A 23747-nucleotide genomic window follows, 5' to 3' on the forward strand; every position below is an offset into this window, starting at 1 on the left:
TTGACAATGTTGTAGTGGAAGACCATTCGTCAGGAACGTAATTTGCAAAGACTTTACTGTTTTTCTATTTTTTCGGTCAGCTAATTTAAAACCGAGTATATGCATGCGAATGCGGGAGTTAGATTTTTAAATAAGAAGTTATAAGGTCTTTAGATACTGGGTTATCTTAGTACTGTTTAAGATTTTAGGTTTTTTTTTTAAAAGAAATAGTTAATTTGTTGATATCTAAAGATACCTGGTTTGGTTCGCTTCATTCGAGGGTTACTAGATTGTTCAATTTGGCTGCTTTTTTCCGATTTGGAAAGCTTAAAGAAATGTGCTGCGACCTGTGGAGTGACGGGACTGAACTGACAATGCGTTGCTCCCACCGCGATCAGAATCATATATTTTGATTGGGGGCTTTGTCCCGAGTGGTCGTAACATATTTTAATTGGGGGCTTGTTGTCCCGAGTGGTCGTAGCATATTTTAATTGGGGGCTTGTCCGCGGTCGAATCATTTAATTCAGAGGCTCACGTCTGGGATCAGAATCAGACTAATTTGGAGGGCTCGTGTTTGGAATCATATGAGTTGCTCGTCTCTGGGATAACATACAAATTGGGGTCTTGCGTCTGGCATCATATTAATTGCTCTTGCATCTGGGATCAGATCAATTGGAAACCCGATTGTTGGGATCCAAATCTAACACCTATTACAAAAAATAAAAGAAACAAGGATTCTCATATAATAAGGTACAGTCTATACCATTGTAATGGGATTAATGGTTGCAGCAGAGTTTTTGGGAAAGGATAATGTTTCCCTCCGTGACTTGATAACTTTAACTAAGAACAAACTAAAAGAATTGGCGGCAAAATTGAGGTCAGAATTAAAATCACGTGCCAAAAAAGCAGAGATAATTGACATAATAGCCGAACATCTGGAATTAGAAGAAAGAGAATACGAGGAACAAGAAGGTCGTAAGTCAGTGGTATTGGCTAGGATTCAGTTAGAAATGAAAAAACTTGAGGCAGAAAAAGAATTAAGAAAACTTGAATTGGAAAAAGAGGAAACAGAAAAAGAAAAAGCAAAAGCAGTACGAAAACTTGAACTTCAAAGAGAAAATGAAAGAGAAGAGAGGGAATTTAGGCTAAAAGAGATGGAACTAAGGCGTAGTCTTGAATCCAGGGAAAATTTGGGTCAGGAGGAAGCTGAATTTAGATCAGGACCCAGCAAAAAGCTGTTTAAATTTACTCAAGCTCTTCCTAAGTTCGAGGAAAGGGATGTAGAGGCATTTTTCATATCTTTTGAAAAAATAGCCAAACAGATGAAATGGCCGAAGGGAAGTTGGACACTGCATATACAAAGCAGGTTGGTCAGCAGAACTCATGAAGTTTATGGCATGCTTCCTGAAGAGGCTTCTGCAGATTATGAGATAGCAAAAAAGGCTATTCTTGCTACGTATGAGTTAGTCCCTGAAGCTTACCGTCAGAAGTTTCGGAAGTTACAGAGATTGGCTGGGCAGACATATGTAGAATTTGAGAGGATGATGAAAATTAATTTTGACCTTTGGATATGGGCGTTAAAGATGGAAAAGACATTTGAGAACCTTTGGGAGTTGATTCTATTAGAAGAATTAAAAAACTTCATCCCTTCAGTAGTGAGAACTCATGTAGATAACCTGAAAGCTTTGAAAGCTAGGCAAGCAGCAGAAAATGCTTATGATTTTGAGCTTGTGAATAAGCCAAAACCTTTTGTCCGTCACCCCCATAACAGTGAGAAGGATAGAAAGTGGGAGAGTGAAAGGAAGGCAAGTAGCCAGGGACAAGAAGGAACAGCTGGGAATGCCCCAGGATCACCTCCTCAGGTCAGAAAGGAAGGTGCTGAGGCTAGAAGTGAGGTTCGCAAGCCGAAGTGTGATTATTGCCACAAAATGGGTCACCTTCGTTCAGAATGCTGACATTGTGAGGCAAACCCATAGGACTTGTTGGGGTATGCAAAGCTAGTGCAGAGGAAAAGACTCTGACTGAGAGTATAGCAGACCAGGCTATGGCTTTAACAGCACTTGTAAAACCAGATACCAAAACTAAAAGGAGTGTAGAGGTTAAGAACAAAATACCCGAAAATTATAATGAATTTTTGTCAAAGGGGAAAGTACTTTCATATCCTGTAAGTGAGGCAGGACAACCTATCATTATACTCAGGGATACAGGAGCAACCCAAACACTTGTGCTGAGGAAAGATATAAGGTTTCCACCAGAGAGCACCTTATACGCTAAAGTTTCAGTTAATGGAACTGGCGGGGAGCTATCTTTATATAAAGTACGCCTAGAGAGTGACTTAATACCTGGAATAGTAACTAGGAGTTGTCCACAGTTTGCCAATAGAGGGAATTGATCTACTCCTAGGAAATGATTTGGCTGCATCAAAAGTATCAGTTTCTCCTATTATTACAGAGGAACCAAGTAAAATTAAGGAAACGGAGCAATTACAGGAGCAAGTTCCGGGAATATTTCCTGCGTGTGTAGTCACCTGAGCAATGGCTAAACAGGATCCATTGTTGGAAGTAAAAGGGGCACCACAAACAGATGTCCAAGTATTTGAAACCTTATTTGTGGATTTAGATAATCCAAATGAGATGTTTAAAAGATCTTCTATCATTGCAGCACAGCAAGCTGATCCAGAGATATACAGAATGGCACAGACGGCTCAGACAGAAGCTGAGGCAAAAGGAGTTCCGGAAGCCGGTTATATGGCAAATGGGGTTTTGAGAAGGAAATGGAGACCGCCTCACAGACCTGCAGACGAAGACTGGACAGTTGTTGAAAAGATAGTAGTACCACCTAAATATTGCCAAGGATGATTAAGTTAGCACACGACATTCCTTTTGTAGGACATAGGGGAATGCGGAAGACCAAATCACACATAAGCCAACATTATTACTGGCCAGGTCTTACAAAGGATGTGAGACAATTTTGTAGGGCATGCCATACATGTCAAATGGTGGGAAAACCACAACCTACCATAAAACTGGCACCACTAGTTCCCTTACCAGTGATTGAGGAACCCTTTAGTAGGGTATTAGTAGACTGTGTAGGACCTTTGCCAAAAACAAAAGCGAGACATCAATACATACTTACTATCATGGATATGGCTACTTGATTTCCAGAGGCCATTCCTTTGGAGGACAATTACTGCTAGAATAGTAGCAGAAAAGTTAACCCAATTCTTTACGAGATATGGGTTGCTCTTGAAGTTCAATCAGATCAAGGTTCTAATTTCATGTCTAGGATATTTCAGGAAGTCCTGGGCAATTTGGGGATTAGACTGTTGAAATCTTCAGCATATCACTCACAGTCACAGGGAGCATTAGAAAGATTTCACCAAACTCTCAAAACAATGATTAGAACATACTGCCATGAATATCCACATGACTGGAATAAAGGACTAGACTTTCTTTTATTTGCCACCAGCGATTCACCGAATGAGTCTACAGGATTCAGTCCTTTCAAATTGGTTTACGGACATGAAGTAAGAGGTCCTCAAAAACTTATAAAAGACAGATTCTTGGAACCAAAAATTGAATGTTCGATACTAGACTATGTACCTGTGTTCCGGGAAAGACTCACAAAAGCTTGCGGTGTAGCTCAGGAACACCTTAAAGCATCCCAAGCCAATATGAAATGGTGGGCAGAGAAGAATGCAAAAGTTCGCGATTTTCAACCAGGGGATGAGAAGTATTAGTGTTGTTACCATTGCAGGGAGAACGATTAAAAGCACAGCTCAGCAGCCCATATCGAGTGATCAAAAGAGTAAGGTAGATTACTTGATTGACACCCCTGATCAGCAGAAGAACAACTGGTTGTGTCACATCAATTTTTTTTTATTCATTCAGGGGATGTGGGCGTCGCTGGCCAGACCAGCATTTATTGCCCATCCCTAATTGCCCTTGAGAAGGTGGTGGTGAGCTGCCTTCTTGAACCGCTGTAGTCCATGTGGAGTTCCAGGATTTTGACCCAGCGACAGTGAAGGAATGGTGATATAGTTCCAAGTCAGGATGGTGTGTGACTTGGAGGTGAACTTGCAGGTGGTGGTGTTCCCATGCATTTGCTGCCCTTGTCCTTCTAGTTGGTAGAGGTCGCGGGTTTGGAAGGTGCTGTCTAAGGAGCCTTGGTGCATTGCTGCAGTGCATCTCGTAGATGGTACACATTGCTGCCACTGTGCGTCGGTGGTGGAGGGAGTGAATGTTTGTAGATGGGGTGCCAATCAAGTGGGCTGCTTTGCCCTGGATGGTGTAGAGCTTCTTGAGTGTTGTTGGAGCTGCACCCATCCAGGCAAGTGGAGAGCATTCCATCACACCCCTAACATGTGCCTTGTAGATGGTGGACAGGCTTTGGGGAGTCAGGAGGTGAGTTACTCACCTCAGGATTCCTAGCCTCTGACCTGCTCTTGTAGCCACGGTATTTATATGGCTACTCCAGTTCAGTTTCTGGTCAATGGTAGCCCCTAGGATGTTGATAGTGGGGGATACAGCGATGGTAATGTCAAGGGGAGATGGTTAGATTCTCTCTTGTTGGAGATGGTCACTGCCTGGCACTTGTGTGGCGCGAATGTTACTTGCCACTTATCAGCCCAAGCCTGGATACTGGCCATGCCTTGCTGCATTTCTACTCGGACTGCTTCAGTATCTGAGGAGTCACAAATGGTGCTGAACATTGTGCAATCATCAGCGAATATCCCCACTTCTGACCTTATGATTGAAGGAAGTTCATTCATGAAGCAGCTGAAGATGGTTGGGCCGAGGACACTACCCTGAGGAACTCCTGCAGTGATGTCCTGGAGCTCAGATGATTGACCTCCAACAACCACAATTATCTTCCTTTGCGCTAGGTATGACTCCAGCCAGCGGAGGGTTTTCCCCCTGATTCCCATTGACCTCAGTTTAGCTAGGGCTCCTTGATGCCATACTCGGTCAAATGCTGCCTTGATTTCAAGGGCTGTCACGTCACCTCTTGAGTTCAGCTCTTTTGTCCATGTTTGAACCAAGGCTGTAATGAGGTCAGGAGCTGAGTGGCTGTGGCAGAACCCAAACTGAGCATTACCGAGCAGATTATTGCTAAGCAAGTGCTGCTTGATAGCACTGTTGATGACACCTTCCATCACTTTACTGATGATTGAGAGTAGGCTGATGGGGTGGTTATTGGCCGGGTTGGACTTGTCCTGCTTTTTGTGTACAGGACATACCTGGGCAACCTTCCACATTGCAGGGTAGATGCCAGTGTTGTAGCTGTACTGGAACAGCTTGGCTAGGGGCACGGCAAGTTCTGGAGCACAGGTCTTCAGTACTATTGCCAGAATATTGTCAGAGCCCATAGCCTTTGCAGTATCCAGTGCCTTCAGTCGTTTCTTGATATCACGCGGAGTGAATCGAATTGGCTGAGGTCTGGCATCTGTGATGCTGGGGACTTCAGGAGGAGGTCGAGATGGATCATCAACTCGGCACTTCCAGCTGAAGATTGTTGCAAATGCTTCAGCCTTATCTTTCACACTGATGTGCTGGGCTCCCCCATCATTGAGGATGGGGTTATTTGTGGAGCCACCTCCTCCAGTTAGTTGTTTAATTGTCCACCACCATTCACGGCTGGATGTGGCAGGACTGCACAGCTTAGGTGTGATCCGTTGGTTATGGGATCGCTTAGCTCTGTCTATCGCATGCTGCTTATGCAGTTTGGCACGCAAATAGTCCTGTGTTGTAGCTTTTTGAGGCATGCCTGCTGCAGCTCCTGGCATGCCCTCCTGCACTCTTCATTGAACTAGGGTTGGTCTCCTGGCTTGATGGTAATGGTAGAGTGAGGGATATGCCGGGCCATGAGGTTACAGATTGTGGTTGAGTACAATTCTGCTGCTGCTGATGGCCCACAGTGCCTCATGGATGCCCAGTTTTGCATTGCTAGATCTGTTCAAAATCTATCCCATTTAGCATGGTGATAGTGCCACACAACACGAAGGAGGGTATCCTCAATGTGAAGGCGGGGTTTCATCTCCACAAGGAGTGCAGTGGTATTCCTACCAATACTGTCATGGACAAATGCATCTGCGGCAGGCAGATTGGTGAGGACGAGGTCAAGTATGATTTCCCCTTCTGTTGGTTCCCTCACCACCTGCCGCATACTCAGTCTAGCAGATATGTCCTTTAGGACTCAGCTAGCTCGCTCAGTAGTGGTGCTACCAAGCCAATCTTGGTGATGGACATTGAAGTCCCCCACCCAGAGTACATTCCTGCCACCCTCAGTGCTTCCTCCAAGTGATGTTCAACATGGAGTAGTACTGACTCATCAGCTGAGGGAGGGCGGTAGGTGGTAATCAGCAGGAGGTTTCCTTGTCCATGTTTGACCTGATGCCATGAGACTTCATGGGGTCCAGAGTCGACGTTGAGGACTCCCAGGGCAACTCCCTCCCTACTGTATACCACTGTGCCGCCACCTCTGCTGGGTCTGCCCTGCCGGTGGGACAGGACATACCCGGGGATGGTGATGGCAGTGTCTGGAACATTGTCTGTCAGGTATGATTCAGTGAGTATGACTATGTCAGGCTGTTGCTTGACAAGTCTGTGGGACAGCTCTCCCAACCTTGGCATAAGTCCCCAGATGTTAGTAAGGAGGACTTTGCAGGGTCGACCGGGCTGGGTTTGCCATTGTCGTTTTCGGTGCCTAGGTCGATGCCGAGTGGTCGGTCCGGTTTCATTTCTGACGTCGTCAGGAAAATATTAAATATTTAAGCAATATTATCGCAGGGAGGAGGATAAGGGAGTACAGGTATGTCAGGTAATCGGGACTGTTGAGAAGGAAAAGGATAGTGAGGATGAGGCAGAAGCAGGCCTATGAAATTCTCAGACTGAACCTCTAACTATCACATTAGTGAATACAGAATGGCCAGGAAAATTAGACCACATGCTTTTGCACTTAGAGGCAAAACAACGTGAAGATCTAACCAGGCTTTTCACAATGTTTAAAAGAGTTTGTAGAGATAAGCCGGGATGTACAACCTTAGCCACACAGGATGTGGATATAGGGGAATTTGTTCCTTTAAAACAACATCCTTACCGCTTGAGACCCGACATACAGGCCCAAGTGAAAGCAGAGATCCAGTACATGCTGGAAAACAATTTGATCGAACCTAGTCAAAGTAGCTGGAGTTCACCAGCAGTTCTAGTACCTGAACCGATTTTGTATAGATTATAGACAAGTCAATGCGGTAACCAAGGCAGACTCCTACCCAATTCCACATTTAGAAGACTATGTCAACAGAGTGGGCAGCGCTAAGTTTCTTACCAAGATCGACTTGTTAAAGGGATGCTGGCAAGTTCCTTTGACTCCTCGAGCCAAAGATATATCAGTTTTAGAACATAAGAACTAGGAGCAGGAGTAGGCAATTCAGCCCCTCGAGCCTGCTCCATCATTCAAAACGATCATGGCTGATCTCATCTCAGCCTCAACTCCACTTTCCTGCCTATTCTCCATAACCCTTCAACCCTTTACTAATTAAAAATGTGCCTATCTCCTCCTTAAATTTACTCAATGTCCCAGCATCCACCACACTCTGGGGTAGTGAATTCCACAGACTCACGACCCTTTGAGAGAAGTAATTTCTCCTCATCTCTGTTTTCAATCTGCTACCCCTTATCCTAAAACTATGACCTCTTGTTCTAGGTTGCCCCACCAGAGGAAACATCCTCTCTACGTCTATTTTGTCAATCGCCTTAATCATCTTATATATCTCAATTCGATCTCCTCTCATTCTTCCAGAGAATAAAGGCCTAAACTGCTCAATCTTTCTTCATAAGATAAACCCCTCATCTCTGGAATCAATCTAGTGAACCTCTTCTGAATTGCCTCCAATGCAACTACATCCCTCCTCAAGTACGGGGAACAAAACTGTACGCAATACTCCAGGTGCAGTCTTACTAATGCCTTGTACAGTTGCAGCAACACTTCCCTACTCTATTCCTTTAGCAATAAATGCCAAAATTCCATTTGCCTTCCTTATTACCTGCTGCACCTGCATACTAGTTTTCTGCGAGTCATGCACGAGGACACCCAGATCCCTCTGCACTGAAGCACTCTGAAGTTTCCCTCCATTTAGATAATAATTTGCCTTTCTATTCTTCCAACCAAAATAGATAACCTCACACTTATCCACGTTCAACTCCATCTGCCAAAATTTGGCCCATTCACCTAACCTATCCATATTCATTTGTAAATTTCTTATTTCTTTATTTTTGGTAACACCTAGCTGTATAAAACACTAGTTAGGCCACAGCTGGAGTACTGTGTACAGTTCTGGGAACCACACTATAGGAAGAATGTGATTGCACTGGACAGGGTGCAGAGGAGATTCACCAGGATGTTGCCTGGACTGGAGCATTTCAGCTATGAAGAGAGACTGAAAAGGCTGGGGTTGTTTTCCTTAGAGCAGAGAAGGATGAGGGGGGACATGATTCAGGTATATAAAATTATGAGGGACATTGATAGGTTAGACAGGAAGAAACCTTTTCCCTTAGCAATAACCAGGGGGCATAGATTTAAGGTAAGAGGCAGGGGTTTAGAGGAGATTTGAGTAAAAATGTTTCCACCCAGAGGGTGGTTGGAATCTGGAACGCACTGCCTGAAGAGGTGGTAGAGGCAGGAACCCTCACAACATTTAAGAAGTATTCTGATGAGCACTTGAAACGCCATAGCATACAAGGCTACAGGCCAAGTGCTCGAAAATGGGATTAGAATAGTTAGGTGCTTGATGGCCGGCACAGACACGATGGGCCGAAGGGCCTGCTTCTGTGCTGTAGGGCAGCGCAGTGGTTAGCACCGCAGCTTCACAGCTCCAGCGACCCGGGTCAATTCTGGGCACTGCCTGTGCGGAGTTTGCAAGTTCTCCCTGTGACCGCGTGGGTTTTCGCCGGGTTCTCCGGTTTCCTCCCACAGCCAAAGACTTGCAGGTTGATAGGTAAATTGGCCATTACCAGTTGCCCCTAGTATAGGTAGGTGATAGGGGATGTGGTAGGAATATGGGATTAGTGTAGGATTAGTATAAATGAGTGGTTGATGGTCGACACAGACTAGGTGGGCCGAAGGGCCTGTTTCAATGCTGTATCTCTAACTAACTAACTCATTGACTTGATGGTCTTTATCAGTGTCGGCTGATGCCAGTCGGGCTAAAAAATGCCCCAGCCACTTTTCAAAGATTCATGAACCAGGTGGTAGCCAATGTTCCCAACTATGAAGTATACCTCGATGATGTACTAATATACAGTAACATAAGAACATAAGAAATGGGAGGAGTAGGCCATTCGGCCGCTCAAGCCTGCCCCCCAATAAGATCATGGCTGATCTGCCCTCGAACTCAACTCCTCTTGTGCCAGCTCCTCATAGCCCTCAACTCCCTGATATTTCAAAAATCTATCTACCTCCTCTTTAAATACTTTCAGCCTCCACAACTCTCTGGGGTAGAGAATTTCAGATATTCACTACCCTCAGAGAAGAAATTCCTTCGCATCTCAGTTTTAAATTACTGTCCCCTTATTCTGTAACTACGTCCCCGAGTTCGAAATTCCCCCACTAGTGGAAACATCTTCTCAACATCTACCCTGTCAAGCCCCCTCAAAATCTTGTACGTTTCTACAAGGTGATCCCTCATTCTTCTAAACTCTAATGAATAAAGGCCTAACCTGTTTAGCTGTTCTTGACAATTCAACCACTTCATCCCAGGAATCAGCCTAGTGAATCTCTTTTGAACTGCCTCCAATGCCAGTATATCCTTTCTTAAATACGGGGACCAACACTGTACACAGTACTCCAGTTGCAGCCTCACCAACACCCTGTACAGTTGTAACAAGAGTTCCCTATTTTTAAACTCCAACCCCCTACCAATAAAGGCCAAAATTCCATTTGCCTTCTTAATTACTTGCTGCACCTGCATGCTAACATTTTGTGTTTCATGCACAAGAACACCCAAATCCCTCTGTTTTGAAGTCTCTCTCCATTTCAACAATAGTCTGCCTTTTGATTCTTCCTACCAAAATGCTTGACCTCACACTTTCCTACACTGAACTCCATCTGCCAAATTACCTATCTATATCCCCTTGCAGATTCCTTCTGTCCTCATCACAACATGCCCTCCCACCTATTTTTGTATCATCAGCAAATTTGGATATATTACACTCTGCCCCCTCCTCCAAGTCATTAATATAGATAGTGAAAATTGAGGACCTAGGACTGATCCTTGTGGCACTCCACTAGTTATGTCTTCCAACCTGAAAACGATCCATTAATCCCGACTCTCTGTCATCTGTGAATTAACCAATCCTCAATCCATGCTAATGCATTACTCCCAATACCGTGAGCTCCTATCTTATGCAATAATCTTTTATGTGGCACCTTATCGAATGCCTCCTGGAAATCTAAATACACTACATCTACCGGTTCCCTTTATCAACTCTGCTTGTTATATCCTCAAAGAACTCTAGCAAATTTGTCAAACATGATTTCCCTTTCACAAAACCATGTTGACTCTATTTGATTGCACTAAGCTTTTCTAAATGTCTTGCTATTCCTTCCTTAATAATGGACTCTTGCATTTTCCCAACGACCGATGTTAGGCTGACTAGTCTATAGTTTTCTGCTTTTTGTCTCCCTCCCTTCTTGAACAGGGAGTCACATTAGCGGTTTTCCAATCTGCTGGGACCCTCCCGAAATCCAGTGAGTTCTGGAATATTTTGACCAATGCCTCTACTATCTCTGCAGCTTCTTCCTTTAAAACCCTTGGATGTAGGCCATCAGGTCCTGGCAACTTGTCTGCCTTTAGTCCCATTAGTCTGTCAAATACTTTGTCCTTCGTGATAGAGCCTGTTACAAGATCTTTTCTCCCATTACTCCTTGCTTATCTGATATCTGTGGGATGTTTACAGTGTCCTCCACCGTGAAGACCGATGCAAAATATTGGTTTAAATTATGTCATTTCCCTGTTCCCTGTTATCAATTCTCCAGTCGCATCCTCCAAGGGTCCCACACTCACTTTAGCTACTCTCTTTTTATATACCCGTAGAAGCTCTTGCTGTTTGTTTTTATATTTCTTGCCAATTTACTTTCATAATCAATTTTCTCCCTCTTTATTAGCTTTTTAGTCATCCGCTGCTGGTTCCTAAAAAATTCCCAATCCTCTGGCCTACCACTAGTTTTCGCCGCTTTGTATGCCTTAGTTTTTGATTGGATACTCTCCTTGACTGCCTTTGTTAACCACAGGTGGTTCATCCTTCTCATCGAGTCCTTCTTTTTGACCAGGATAAATTTTTGCTGAGCTTTATGAAATATCTGCTTAAATGTCTGCCATTGCTCATCCATTGACCTTCCCCTTAGTCTATTTTCCCAGCCCGCTTTAGACAACTCTTTCTTCATACCTCTGTAATTGCCCTTGTTTAAGTTGAGGACACTGGTTTGAGACCCAAGTTGCTTGCCCTCAAACTGAATTTGAAATTCTACCATGATGTGATCGCTACCCCCTAGAGGATCCTTAACTATGATATCTCTTATTAATCCTACCTCATTATACATGACTGGATCTAAAATAGCCTGTTCCCTTGTAGGTTCTGCAACATATTGCTCTAAGTAACAATCCCTGATACACTCTATAAATTCGTCTTCCATGTTAGAGTCATAGAGAGATACAGCATCCAAACCGGCCCTCCGGCCCACCGAGTCCCCGCCGACCATCAACCACCCATTTTTACTAATCCTACATTAATCCCATTTTCCCCTCTCACATCCCCACCTTCTCTCAATTCTCCTACCACCTACCTACACTAGGGGCAATTATTTACAATGGCCAATTTACCTATCAACCAGCAAGTCTTTGGCATGTGGGAGGAAACCGGAGCACCCTGAGAAAACCCATACGGCCATAGGGAGAACTTGCAAACTCCACACAGGCAGTACCCAGAACCGAACCCGGGTCGCCGGAGCTGTGAGGCTGCGGTGCTAACCACTGTGCTACTGTGCCGCCCCTCTGCCAATCTGATTTGTCCAGTCAATATGCAGATTAAACATGACATTTGTAGTGCCCTTCTTACATGCCTCCGTTATTTCCCGATTTTTACTTTGTCCTACAATGAGGCAACTCTTCGGGGGCCTACAGACGACTCCCACCCGTGACTTCTTCCCCTTGCTATTCCTTATTTCCACCCAAACTGATTTCACATCACGATCTACTGCACCTATATCACTACTCACCACCGCACTGATACCTTCCTTTATTAACAAAGCTACCCCACCTCCTTTTTCTTTTTGTCTATTTTTTCGGAATGTTGAATACCCTTGAATATTGAGTTCCCAGTCTTGGTCACCCTGCAACCACGTCTCTGTAATAGCTATCAAGTCATACTTGTTAATTTCTATTTGTGCCATCAACTCATCCATCTTGTTAGAAATGCTGCGTGCCACACTTTGATGCTTTTGCTTCCAAGTGCACATGTTTGCACTCTGATCACAACTACCATGCCATCCTACAACCAGTCACCTAAAAACACTGGGAAACACCCCTGGGCACAACTCACTCTTCTCTCCAGGGAAATATTGTCCTCACTATGCACTTCACTTTGGTGTAGGTCAGATTGAAGGTTGAGTGGAACAGGCATCAAACTCATATTCACCTCATTGCATATCAATCAGGATTACATGAAAGTTATTATATGCTTCTTTCCAACTACCATCCTTCCACCAGGATATCTGACTCATTTCCTGGAGTAACACTTGGCAAGAACACTTGAACCAGCTAAAAATTCTGTTTAAAAAGTTATAAACCGTGGACTTAGTAACAAATTTGGAAAAAAGTGAATTCGGAAAGGCTAGAGTAACTTACCTCGGACACATAGTGGGGCAAGGACAGGTATTGCCAAAAACGGCAAAGGTACAAGCCTTAATGGAGTTCCCTATCCCTAAATCTAAACGACAAATAATGAGGTTTTTAGGGATATGCGTCTTTTTTACCAGAAATTTGTATGAAACTTTAGTACTGTGGCTGCTCCGTTAACCGACTTGCTACAAAAAAAGAAAAAAAAAAAGTGGTGTGGTCAGATGAATGCCAGGCAGCTTTTGAAAAGCTAAAGGCAATCTTAACTAATGAACCAGTGTTGGGTGCTCCAAATTTCGCTAAAACCTTTAAACTGGCGATCGATGCTAGCGACCAGGGGGCTGGTGCAGTCCTATTGCAAGATGACGAATCAGGCACAGAGAAGCCAGTAGGGTATTTTTCCAGAAAACTACATTTTCATCAGAAAAATATTCCACTTTGGAAAAAGAAACATTGGGACTTTTACTGGCTCTCAAACATTTTGAGGTATATGCCCGCCAGGACTATAAAGAAATATTAATATACACTGACCATAACCCAATAACATTTGTGGAAAAGTTTAAAAACCGAAATACTCGAATCTTTAGATGGAGTCTGTTGTTACAGCCTCATGATCTAAGAGTTGTACATATTTCGGGGAAAAGTAACATTATCACCGATGCTTTGTCACAGATTTAACCATGTCAACTTATATAGATGGCGATGGTATAAAGAAAATGCTGTAAATTATTAATAGAGTGAATGGTGCGTAAATGCAGGGAAAAAAATTGTTAGTGTTTTTTCAATTCCTATTTGTTGCATTGTAATGAAACGCATTTCGGGAAGGGCGTTTCATTTCGCCAGGAGCGGAGGTGTCATGGTCCTGTGTTTTTTTTTCTCCTCTGAAATACTGTGGTGAGCCTGTAAGACTGTAAAAAGAACAGTGCACCTTTAAGAACTCTCCAGAAGCACAGTGAGCCAAACTGCATTCTGGTTGCCAAGCAACAGCCACAGAGAGAGAGAGAGAGAGGACACGAGATACAATGTTGCAGTTTGACTTTTGAAAACTGGCTGGCTGAGACTGGTTTGCAGAGAGAGAGAGAGACTGTTCCAGCAATTGAAGGAAGCAGAGCTCTGAGACAATTTAAACTGAAGGAAAAAGAGCTATGCTACTTCTCTCTCAAAATTCTTACAAAGCTTCATGCTGAATTAATTCCATAAAAAAAAAGTTTTTCTCTTTCACAGCAAATTATTGATATCTGCTATGTTCAACGCTGGGAAAAAAAAAGAGTTTAATGCTACAACAGCCGAACTGTTGAACACTTTGAGGGACCCTTTTTTTCCATCGGACTTTGGAAGACTACAAGTGAACTTTGCCTGTGTTGTATTGGAAGACCATTCGTCAGGAATGTAATTTGCAAAGACTTTATTTTTCTCCTATTTTTTCGGTCAGCTAATTTAAAACCGAGCATATGTATGCAAATGCGGGAGTTAGATTTTTAAATCAGAAGTTATAAGGTCTTTAGATATTGGTTTCTCTTAGCAGCGTTTAAGATTTTAGTTTTTTTAATAAATAGTTAATTTGTTGATATCTAAAGATACCTGGTTTGGTTTGCTTCATTCGAGGGTTACTAGATTGTTCAATTTGGCTGTTTTTTCCGATTTGGAAAGCTTTCAGAAATATGCTGCGACCTGTGGAGCAACAGGACTGAATTGACAATGCGCTGCTCCCACTAGGATCAGAATCATATATTTTGATTGGGGGCTTTGTCCTGAGCAGTCGTAATAACAATAAAAGGAAAAGAAAGCCCGAAGAAAAACTTTAACACAAGACAGTGAAGAAAAAGCACTACTGGCCAAAGTTGTAGAAGAGCAAACAAAATGGACTTCCAAAGCAACAGATAGCAGGTCACAGTTTAAAGAGAGAATCCAAATCAAAACTGAGCACACCAATAAAAGGACGCGCATTATTTTACAGGCTCTCCTCAATAATGCATACAATTCTTGAAAGCATTCATATGATGCCCAACACCTTCCCCACAATGGACAGATATTAGATTCTGAACCCTCTCCCTTCCACTTAGATCAGTGATCAAAAACAAACATTGGCCCCAATGCCCAGAAATTTTCCATTCCCAACTCTGAACAGAGTGCAGCCATCCCCTCCTGTCATGTCCACTTTCTAAAGCAGAGATCCAATTCACAATGTTTAGTAAAGAATTCCTCCTCGCAGAGTCGAGATTCTTCTTAATCCCACAAAAGAGCAAAAAAAAGCACATGATTTGGACAGAACATTTAAAAGAGAAAATTTTTACAGCACAGTTCCCACATTATGACAGAATCTAAGCTGATCTGATCAGGCTCTGGGGTTATCCTGGCATTGAAAGACTCCTTATCAAATCAACTTATTCCTAACACTGCACAGTTCTTGAGAGGATATCCTCTTATCATGTAATATAACACTGTCACTCTGCTAACTGGGACAGATGTAGCAGCCCAAATCTTGAGAGTGCTGTGGACATCAGCAGCAGCATAATTGTATACAACCACAATCTGTAAGCTACTGGCCCAGCAGACCCCTCTCTTCTTGATCACCATCAAGTCAGCAGAGACTGGTTCAAAGCAGAGTGCAGAAGGGCGTACATTAGATTGCGGTTCAAAGCTAGTGAAGCTACTAAAACAAAGCTATATATGTACTAAATATGAGAAACAGCAGCCTGTAGACAGCTCACAGCAAACCTTGGTAGCCCTATCATACCCAACTGCAAATGACACAAAACTTGGAAGCATTGTGAACTGCGAGGAGGATAGTGATAAACTTCAAGAGGACACAGACCGGCTGGTGGAATGGGTGGACAAGATGCAGATGAAATTTAACGCAGAAAAGTGTAAAGTGATTCATTTTGGTAGGAAGAATGAGGAGAGACAATATAAATTAAAAGGTACAATTCTAAAGGGGTGTAAGAGCAGAGGGACTTGGGAGCAAATGTGCATAAAGTATTGAAAATTGCAGGGCAGGTTGAGAAAGCAGTTAATAAAGAATATTGGATCCTACACTTGATAAATAGGGGAATAGAGTACAAGAAAAAGTTTGATAAACCTGTATAAAACACTGGTTCAGCCTCAACTGGAGTATTGTGTCCGGTTCTGGACATCACACTTCAAGGCATTAGAGACGATGCAGAAAAGATTCACGAGAATGGTTCCAGGGATGAGGAAATTCAGTTACGTGGGTAGGTTGGAGAAGCTGGTGCTGTTCTCCTTGGAGAAAAGAAGATTAAGAGGAGATTCAATAGAGGTGTCCAAAATCATGAGCGGTCTGAACAGAATAGATGGGGAGAAACTGTTCCCATTAGCACAAAGATCAAGAACCAGAGGACACCAATTTAAGGTGACTAACAAAATAAACAATGGCAACAGGAGGAAAAACCTTTTCAGGCATCAAGTGGTTCAGATCTGGAATGCACTGCCTGACAGTATGGTGGAGGCAGATTCAATTAAGGCCTTCAAAAGAGAATTGGATAATTATCTGAAGAGAAAAAAAATTGTAGGGCTACGGGCAAAAGCGGTGGAGCAGAACTAGGCGAGTTGCTACTGCAGAGAGCTGGCACAGACATGACAGGCCGAGTGGCCTCCTTCTGTGCTGGAATCATGTTAGACAACCAGGTAACTAACAGGAGGAGGCTACCCCATGTCATTCCCATCCCTAATCATAGTGGAACCCAGAATATGAGAGAAAGGAACAAGGCTAAAGGCTTTACATCTTAAACCAAAGGTAATGAGTAGGTGATCCTACTCAGCTTTCTCCTGAGGTTCCCACCATCATAAATGCCAAATGTTCAGCCAATTCGGTTCACTCTATGTGACTTTAAAAAGTGTCCGAGTGCACTGGACACAGCAAAAGATTATGGCTCCTGACAAGATTCTGACTATCGTGCTGAAGACGTGTATACCAGAGCAAGCTACTCCCCTAGCCAAGCAGTTCCACTCTAACTTTGACACTGACCACTACCTGCCACCATGGAAAATTACCAGATATGTCCTATCCACAAAACAAATCTAACCTGGCCACTCACCGTCCTCCAAATTATCAATAAAGTGATGGTAGGTGTTATCAATAGCCCAATCACACACCATCTACTCACCAATAACCTGCTCATCAACGCTCAGTTTGGCTCCCACCAAAACTTCTCATCTTCAATTCTCTTCACAGCAAGAGCTGAATGCCAGAGGTTTGCATACCTGCCATCAACATCAAGCATTTAACCAAATGGCACCAAGGTACCCCAGCAAAATGGAAGTCAAGGTGGTGAGGGTCTAAAGGAAAACCCTCCAGTGGCTGCAGTCATACATAACACAAGAGAAGATGGCTGTGGCTGTCGTAGGTCATGTAACATGGCCAACATATCATTGAAGGAGTTTCTCAGGGAACCATCCTTATCTTAACCACTTTCAACTGTTTCATTAGTGACCCTGTTTCCCCCACCTCCACTCCCCATCATGTCAGGAATCTGACTATGAGCTGATGATTCCACAATATTCAGCCCCATTATAACTCTCGTGATGAAGCAGCCCATGTCAGCCTACAGATGGATAACAGTCAGGCTTGGCTTGACAAATGGCAGGTAACATTTATAAGAAAGTAAGAAATAGGAGCAGGAGTAGGCCATTTGGCTGTTGGAGCCTTCTCCGCTATTCACTAAGATCATGGCTGATCTTCTACCTCAACTCCACCTCCTGCACTATCCCCGTGTACCTCGATTCCCTTAGTATCCAAAAATCTGTTGATCTCTGTCTTGAATATACTCAAGAGCCCATAGCTCTCTGCCAAAGATTCCAAAAATTCAACCATTTAAGTAAAGAGACTTCTCTCCATCTCAATCCTAAATGGCCAACTCCTTATTCTGAGAATGTGACTCGCAGTTCCAGATTCACCAGCCTACTTAAATAAATGCCAGGTCATGACAATTTCAAATAAGAGAAAGCCCGGCCATTTTCAATTACCTTCAAAGGCACCACATGTCCCGCTGTCAACACCTTGGGGGGAGGTGGGGTCGCACCACTGACCAAAAGCTTAACTGGAACAACCATGTCAACACTATGGATAAAAGAATAAGGTAGGCTCTGCAGTAAATGGCTCGCCTCCTGAGCCAGAGACCGTCTACAAGATTCAAGTAAGGAGTATGAAGAACCATTCAACAATTGTCTGGACAGATGCTGTCGTACCAACACTCAAGGAACTTAACGGCATCCGGAATAGCAAAATGCATTTGATGCCTCTGCCACTCAATAACCATGCCCTATATCACCGGTGTACTGTAGCAGCAGAATGTACGATCTATAGGACGTACTGCAGCAACTCATCAAGATACCTTTGACAGTACCACTCTGTCCTGCGATCACTACAATCGGCAATGATAAGTGCACAAATGTCATTCGAACATCTCCAAGGTTACCTCTTAAGTTTCTGACTTGGACATAATCCATCATCTTTGCTGTCAATACCCCGTGATCCCCTACCCAACACCATCACTAAAGGTTCTACGCAAACATACATTGCCTTCTCAAGGCAAAAAAGGATAAGCAACAAATGTGGCCTCTCCAGCTTCATCAGCATCCCAAATGAAAAAAATTCCGAGTGATGGATCATACTGGGCCCATGTCCAAATGCCAGGTGACCACAAGGATGTGAGTAATCTCCAAGATGTGCCAGTCTGCCAACACAATCAGGGAGCCAAAAAAAATCTTGCGGTCTTGAAGTGACAGAAATAGGAATCAACCACTCCCAACATACCAGATACAACTGTCGACTTTCCTGAGAGTCAAAATTCAGAGCACTATAACATGCAGGGAGGGATTGGGGAACAGCATATATTTCCAAGGAACTGACTGAGGCATGAGACTCCACCAATCAAGAAAGGAGAAAAAGATCTGCCGTAAAAACAGAAACAATAAATATTTACTTCCCCAGCCACTGTGAAGCTCACCTGATATAGCTTTAACAAAATATTGTATGTCATGCTCCTGGGCTCTTGCTGTGTCAAAGACTAGCAGAGCCACCAAAGAAGTAGTAAACAAAGGCTATTTCTGTAGTAAATATCAGCTGGCAAGACATTTCAACCTTGGAATGCCACTGATTTGTAGTGGTACTAACAAGTGGAGCATGATCACTATTGCTTGATAACAGACGAGCTGATGATCTGAAATCAGCAGACTGCTGTATATATTCTGCCTGGAGGAGAGGCACATCAAGGAATGGTAACAAACATCAGCAATTTTAACAGCATGCAATCACTTGATTATTTGAATTATGTTTGAATCATTTGCTTCAGAAATTGTACTGTTTACTTGACAAAGATTCAACAGAAAAAGGGTGATAAGTTTTAAAAAGGCTCAACACACTCAAGGACACAAGATTTCAAAATAGATGAGGGAAAAAATTCCTAGTATACAATATGAGGAAAACAATGCAGAATACAGGAGGACAGTTTTTCATTATAAGAAAAAACAACAACTGATGCCCTCAAGGCAGGGTGTGGCGATTATATCATGTGAGAATAGGAGAATCCCGTGAACAACATACTGATATGACTAAAGTCTTAAAAAAGGGACATCACCCTTCAAGTTTTCCTGTAGCAGACTGGCCTCGTGTGTGGAATATTTCAGGAATGAAAAAGAATGGAAATTTCTTTTAATTCTTTTCCGACACGTCACTAAACACAATAATACCATTACATAAAACAAATATATTAGGCAGCCAACCATGCTGTGGCACAAATGTTCAAAATAACTGATGACATACAGTTATTTACAGTAATAGTTCACAGTATCATTTACAACTGGATTCCAATTTTAAGCTTATAATGCAAATATAAAATTCCTTAGTCAACTAGAAATAAATTTATGGACTCTATTATGTCAAGCTTTGAAATATCACAACATTTTCAGCATATTCAGACAAAAATGGAAAAAAAAAATTAGACCTCTTGTTATTTTGGAACATGACACAAGCCTCAAAGGGATTTTTAATTAGTGCTAAGCAAACTATTCTTCATCTACCAAACCAATAAATACATGTGTTTCACTAAATAGGTCATCTCGCATTCTGAGTTCTTTGCATCATATGAACACTGGGAGACAAACTGGATTGCTGTCATGGGACCTGCCAAACTACTTGGTATGTATGATTGCTATTAAGAAATGGCAGCTGAATTTTTTTTTACGCTGGTCTGCTTGTAGTAACATATCCCAAAAATGCGCCTTTATAAATAAAACTGTGCCGCAGAAAGCAAACAATGCAGAATGAATTATTCAGAAAAATTTGGTAGCCCAACATAACTGATAAGATACTTATTTAAATAAACAGGTTGAATGCCTTACCTTCTATTCTTTCATTGGTTTTAGCAGAAATCCCCGACTCTTCATTCAGTGCTTTTGATGAATTGCTAAAAGGTCCAGATTCAGATTCATTCTCAGATTCCAAGTTTAAACAGGGTGACGAAACCTTATCTGATGGTACAGATCTTGAAGGAATCTTGTTTTCATCTTCAATGTGTAATCCGAAGTTAGCAATATTATCAGGCAATCCTGTATCTTCAAAGTCTATACTGACATGGTTCAAAAGGGGTTCCCCTGAAGGTACCAAAAAGTGAGGGTCTATAACCACAGGAGAACTAGGTGGTGATAAAGAGGATAAGGAAGACCTAGGTGACAACGAAGTCAGAGACTTGGGAGTCTCAGACAAAGATCTCCGTATGTGACTCTTGCTTGAGGCTCCACAAGTGTCTTCGTAAGAGGAACCATCCTGAGAACTGACCACCTCATTTTCATGAATGGTGGTTATGGAACCTGCTGGTCTACTGCTTGCAGTGCCCTCTTGAAGCAAGATATCTAGTTTATACTGGTAGTCAAAGTCTATCATCTGTTCTGGATGATCATAGTACAGGTCAGTAAAGCTAACAGAGCTTGAAGATCCTAGGCTGGATGCAGCAAGAGATCCACGGCTGGATGTCAACGAACCTTTACTGCTACCAGATGACAGTGAAAGAGTGCTAGTTGAGAGACTACGGCAAAAAAAGAAAATTATTGGTATGCAACATTACAATACAGCAGATTTGACATAACTGCAAAAATACAGGGCAATCCTTACTGAATTAAAACACAGCACATGGGAAACTAGCATTTTGCTCACTTTAACAAGGTGGACTATATAATTGCCCCGAATACGAAAATAGCACAGATCCAATTAGGCTATAAAAGAACTTGCCTAATACAGAATCTTAAAACAATAAATCTAAGAGCTGTAGTTGGCAAGATTCTTTGATTCCCATATTATTTCAACAATTAACCTGTCCACACATTCACAAAATAACTCACCTTTGTAGTTGTGAGTGCAATGTTGAGGCTAAGCGTGTTGCTTCTTCTAACTCCCTCAACAAGTTGTTTCTCCTGCTATGCATCTTTAATCTGAAGAAGACATAACATTATCACCAACTAAACAATAACATTCTTTTTCCAAGTTAACAGCAGATTGATTTCAACCCCGTATGCAAGTATTTAATGTAAATTTCAACATTAAACTTTCTCCTTAGCTAAGGAAGGAGATATTTGCCTTACAGGGAGTGAAGACTGACTCCAGAGTTTTTTTTTATTCATTCATGGGATGTGGGCATCACTGGCCAGGCGAGCATTTATTGCCCATCCCAAATTGCCCTTGAGAAGGTGGTGGTGAGCTGCCTTCCTGAACCGCTACAGTCCATGTGGAGTAGGTACACCCACAGTGCTGTTAGGAAGGAAGGGAGTTCCAGGATTTTGACCCAGCGACAGTGAAGGAATGGCGATATAGTTCCAAGTCAGGATGGTGTGTGACTTGGAGGGGAACTTGCAGGTGGTGGTGTTCCCATGCATTTGCTGCCCTTGTCCTTCTAGTTGGTAGAGGTCGCGGGTTTGGAAGGTACTGTCTAAGGAGCCTTGGTGCATTGCATCTTGTAGATGGTACACTGCTGCCACTGTGCGTTGGTAGTGGAGAGAGTGAATGTTTGTAGATGGGGTGCCAATCAAATGGGCTGCTTTGTTCTGGATGGTGTCGAGCTTCTTGAGTGTTGTTGGAGTTGCACCCATCCAGGCAAGTGGAGAGTATTCCATTACACTCCAGTCTTGTGCCTTGTAGTTGATGGGCAGGCTTTGGGGAGTCAGGAGGTGAGTTACTCGCCTCAGGATTCCTAGCCTCTGACCTGCTCTTGTAGCCATGGTATTTATATGGCTACTCCAGTTCAGTTTCTGGTCAATGGTAGCCGCAAGGATGTTGACAGTGGGGGATTCAGCGATGGTAATGCCACTGCATGTCAAGGGGAAATGGTTAGATTCTCTCTTGGTGGAGATGATCATTGCCTGGCACTTATGTGGCATGAATGTTACTTGCCACTAATCAGCCCAAGCCAGGATATTGTCCAGGTCTTACTGCATTTCTACACAGACTGCTTCAGTATTTGAGGAGTCACGAATGGTGCTGAACATTGTGCAATCATCAGCGAACATCCCCACTTCTGACCTTATGATTGAAGGAAGGTCATTGATGAAGCAGCTGAAGTTGGTTGGGCCTAGGACACTACCCTGAGGAACTTCTGCAGTGATGTCCTGGAGCTTAGATGATTGAGCTCCAACAACCACAACCATCTTCCTTTGCGCTAGGTATGACTCCAGCCAGCAAAGGGTTTTTCCCGATTCACACTGACCTCAGTTTTGCTAGGGCTCCTTGATGCCATACACGGTTAAATGCTGCCTTGATGTCAAAGGCAATCACTCTCACCTCACCTCTTGAGTTCAGCTCTTCTGTCCATGTTTGAACCAAGGCTGTAATGAGGTTAGGAGCTGAGTGGCCCTGGCGGAACCCAAACTGAGCGTCACTGAGCAGGTTATTGCTAAGCAAGTGCCGCTTGATGGCACTGTCGACGACACCTTCCATTACTTTACTGATGATTGAAAGTAGGCTGATGGGGCGGTAATTGGCTGGGTTGGACTTGTCCTGCTTTTTGTGTACAGGACATACTGAGCAATTTTCCACATTGCAGGATAGATGCCAGTGTTGTAGCTGTACTGGAACAGCTTGGCTAGGGGCGCAGCAAGTTCTGGAGCAGTCTTCAGTACTATTGCTGGAATATTGTCAGGGCTCATAGACTTTGCAGTATCCAGTGCCTTCAGTCGTTTCTTGATATCAGGCGGAGTGAATCGAATTGGCTGAAGTCTGGCATCTGAGATGCTCGGGACTTCAGCAGCAGGCCGAGATGGGAGGATTGAGTAGACTAGGCCTATATATTTACCAACGTTTAGAAGAATGAGAGGTGATGTTACTGAAACATATAAATTCTGAAGAGGATCAACAGTATAGATGCTGGGAGAATGTATCGCGTGGTAGGGGAGTCTAGAACTAGGGGGTCATAGCCTCAGAATAAAGGGCCAGCCATTTAGAACTGAGCTGAGCAGAAATTCCTTCACTCAAAACATTGCAAGCTTTTAGAATTCTCTACCCCAGAGGATACTCAGTCATTAAGTATATTCAAGTCAAGTATTCAAGATTTCTGGATACTAAGGGAATCAAGGGATATGTGGGAAGGTGTAAGCTGAGGTAGAGGATCTTACTGAATGACAGAGCAGGCTCGAGGGGCTGAATGGCCTATTATGTTCTTATTGAACCAAATTCTTATAAAGCATTTACAAAAACACAAACAAAAATAATTTTAGTATATAACCTAAATACAAACAAGAATCAATGTATTACATTGTATTTACAGCAAAGAAACAGGCCATTTGGCTCAACAGGTCCATGCTGGTATTCTTATCAAGTTCTCTCCAGTTTTCAATCCTTCAATGAGTTTTGGAGCTACATTATCACATTTTT

At 43.0% G+C, this 23747-nt stretch overlaps 1 protein-coding gene across 3 annotated transcripts in view; it reads right to left on the reverse strand.

Annotated features, from left to right (window-relative positions):
* Positions 1–23747, reverse strand: part of wwc1 (WW and C2 domain containing 1) — a 171429-nt gene that overhangs the window by 75309 nt on the left and 72373 nt on the right. For all 3 annotated transcript variants that reach the window (XR_010976111.1, XM_068043868.1, XM_068043869.1), the window contains exons 10-11: positions 21227–21316; positions 20231–20913 (exon numbers count right to left, since the gene is read on the reverse strand). Coding sequence is in view for 2 of the 3 variants with exons in the window: in XM_068043868.1 (XP_067899969.1) it covers positions 20231–20913; positions 21227–21316 (773 nt within the window). In the remaining variant the exon portion in view is untranslated. The remainder of the gene's footprint in view (positions 1–20230; positions 20914–21226; positions 21317–23747) is intronic.

This window comes from Heterodontus francisci, chromosome 12, assembly GCF_036365525.1.
Source record: "Heterodontus francisci isolate sHetFra1 chromosome 12, sHetFra1.hap1, whole genome shotgun sequence".
NCBI classification, from domain to species: Eukaryota; Metazoa; Chordata; class Chondrichthyes; order Heterodontiformes; family Heterodontidae; genus Heterodontus; species Heterodontus francisci.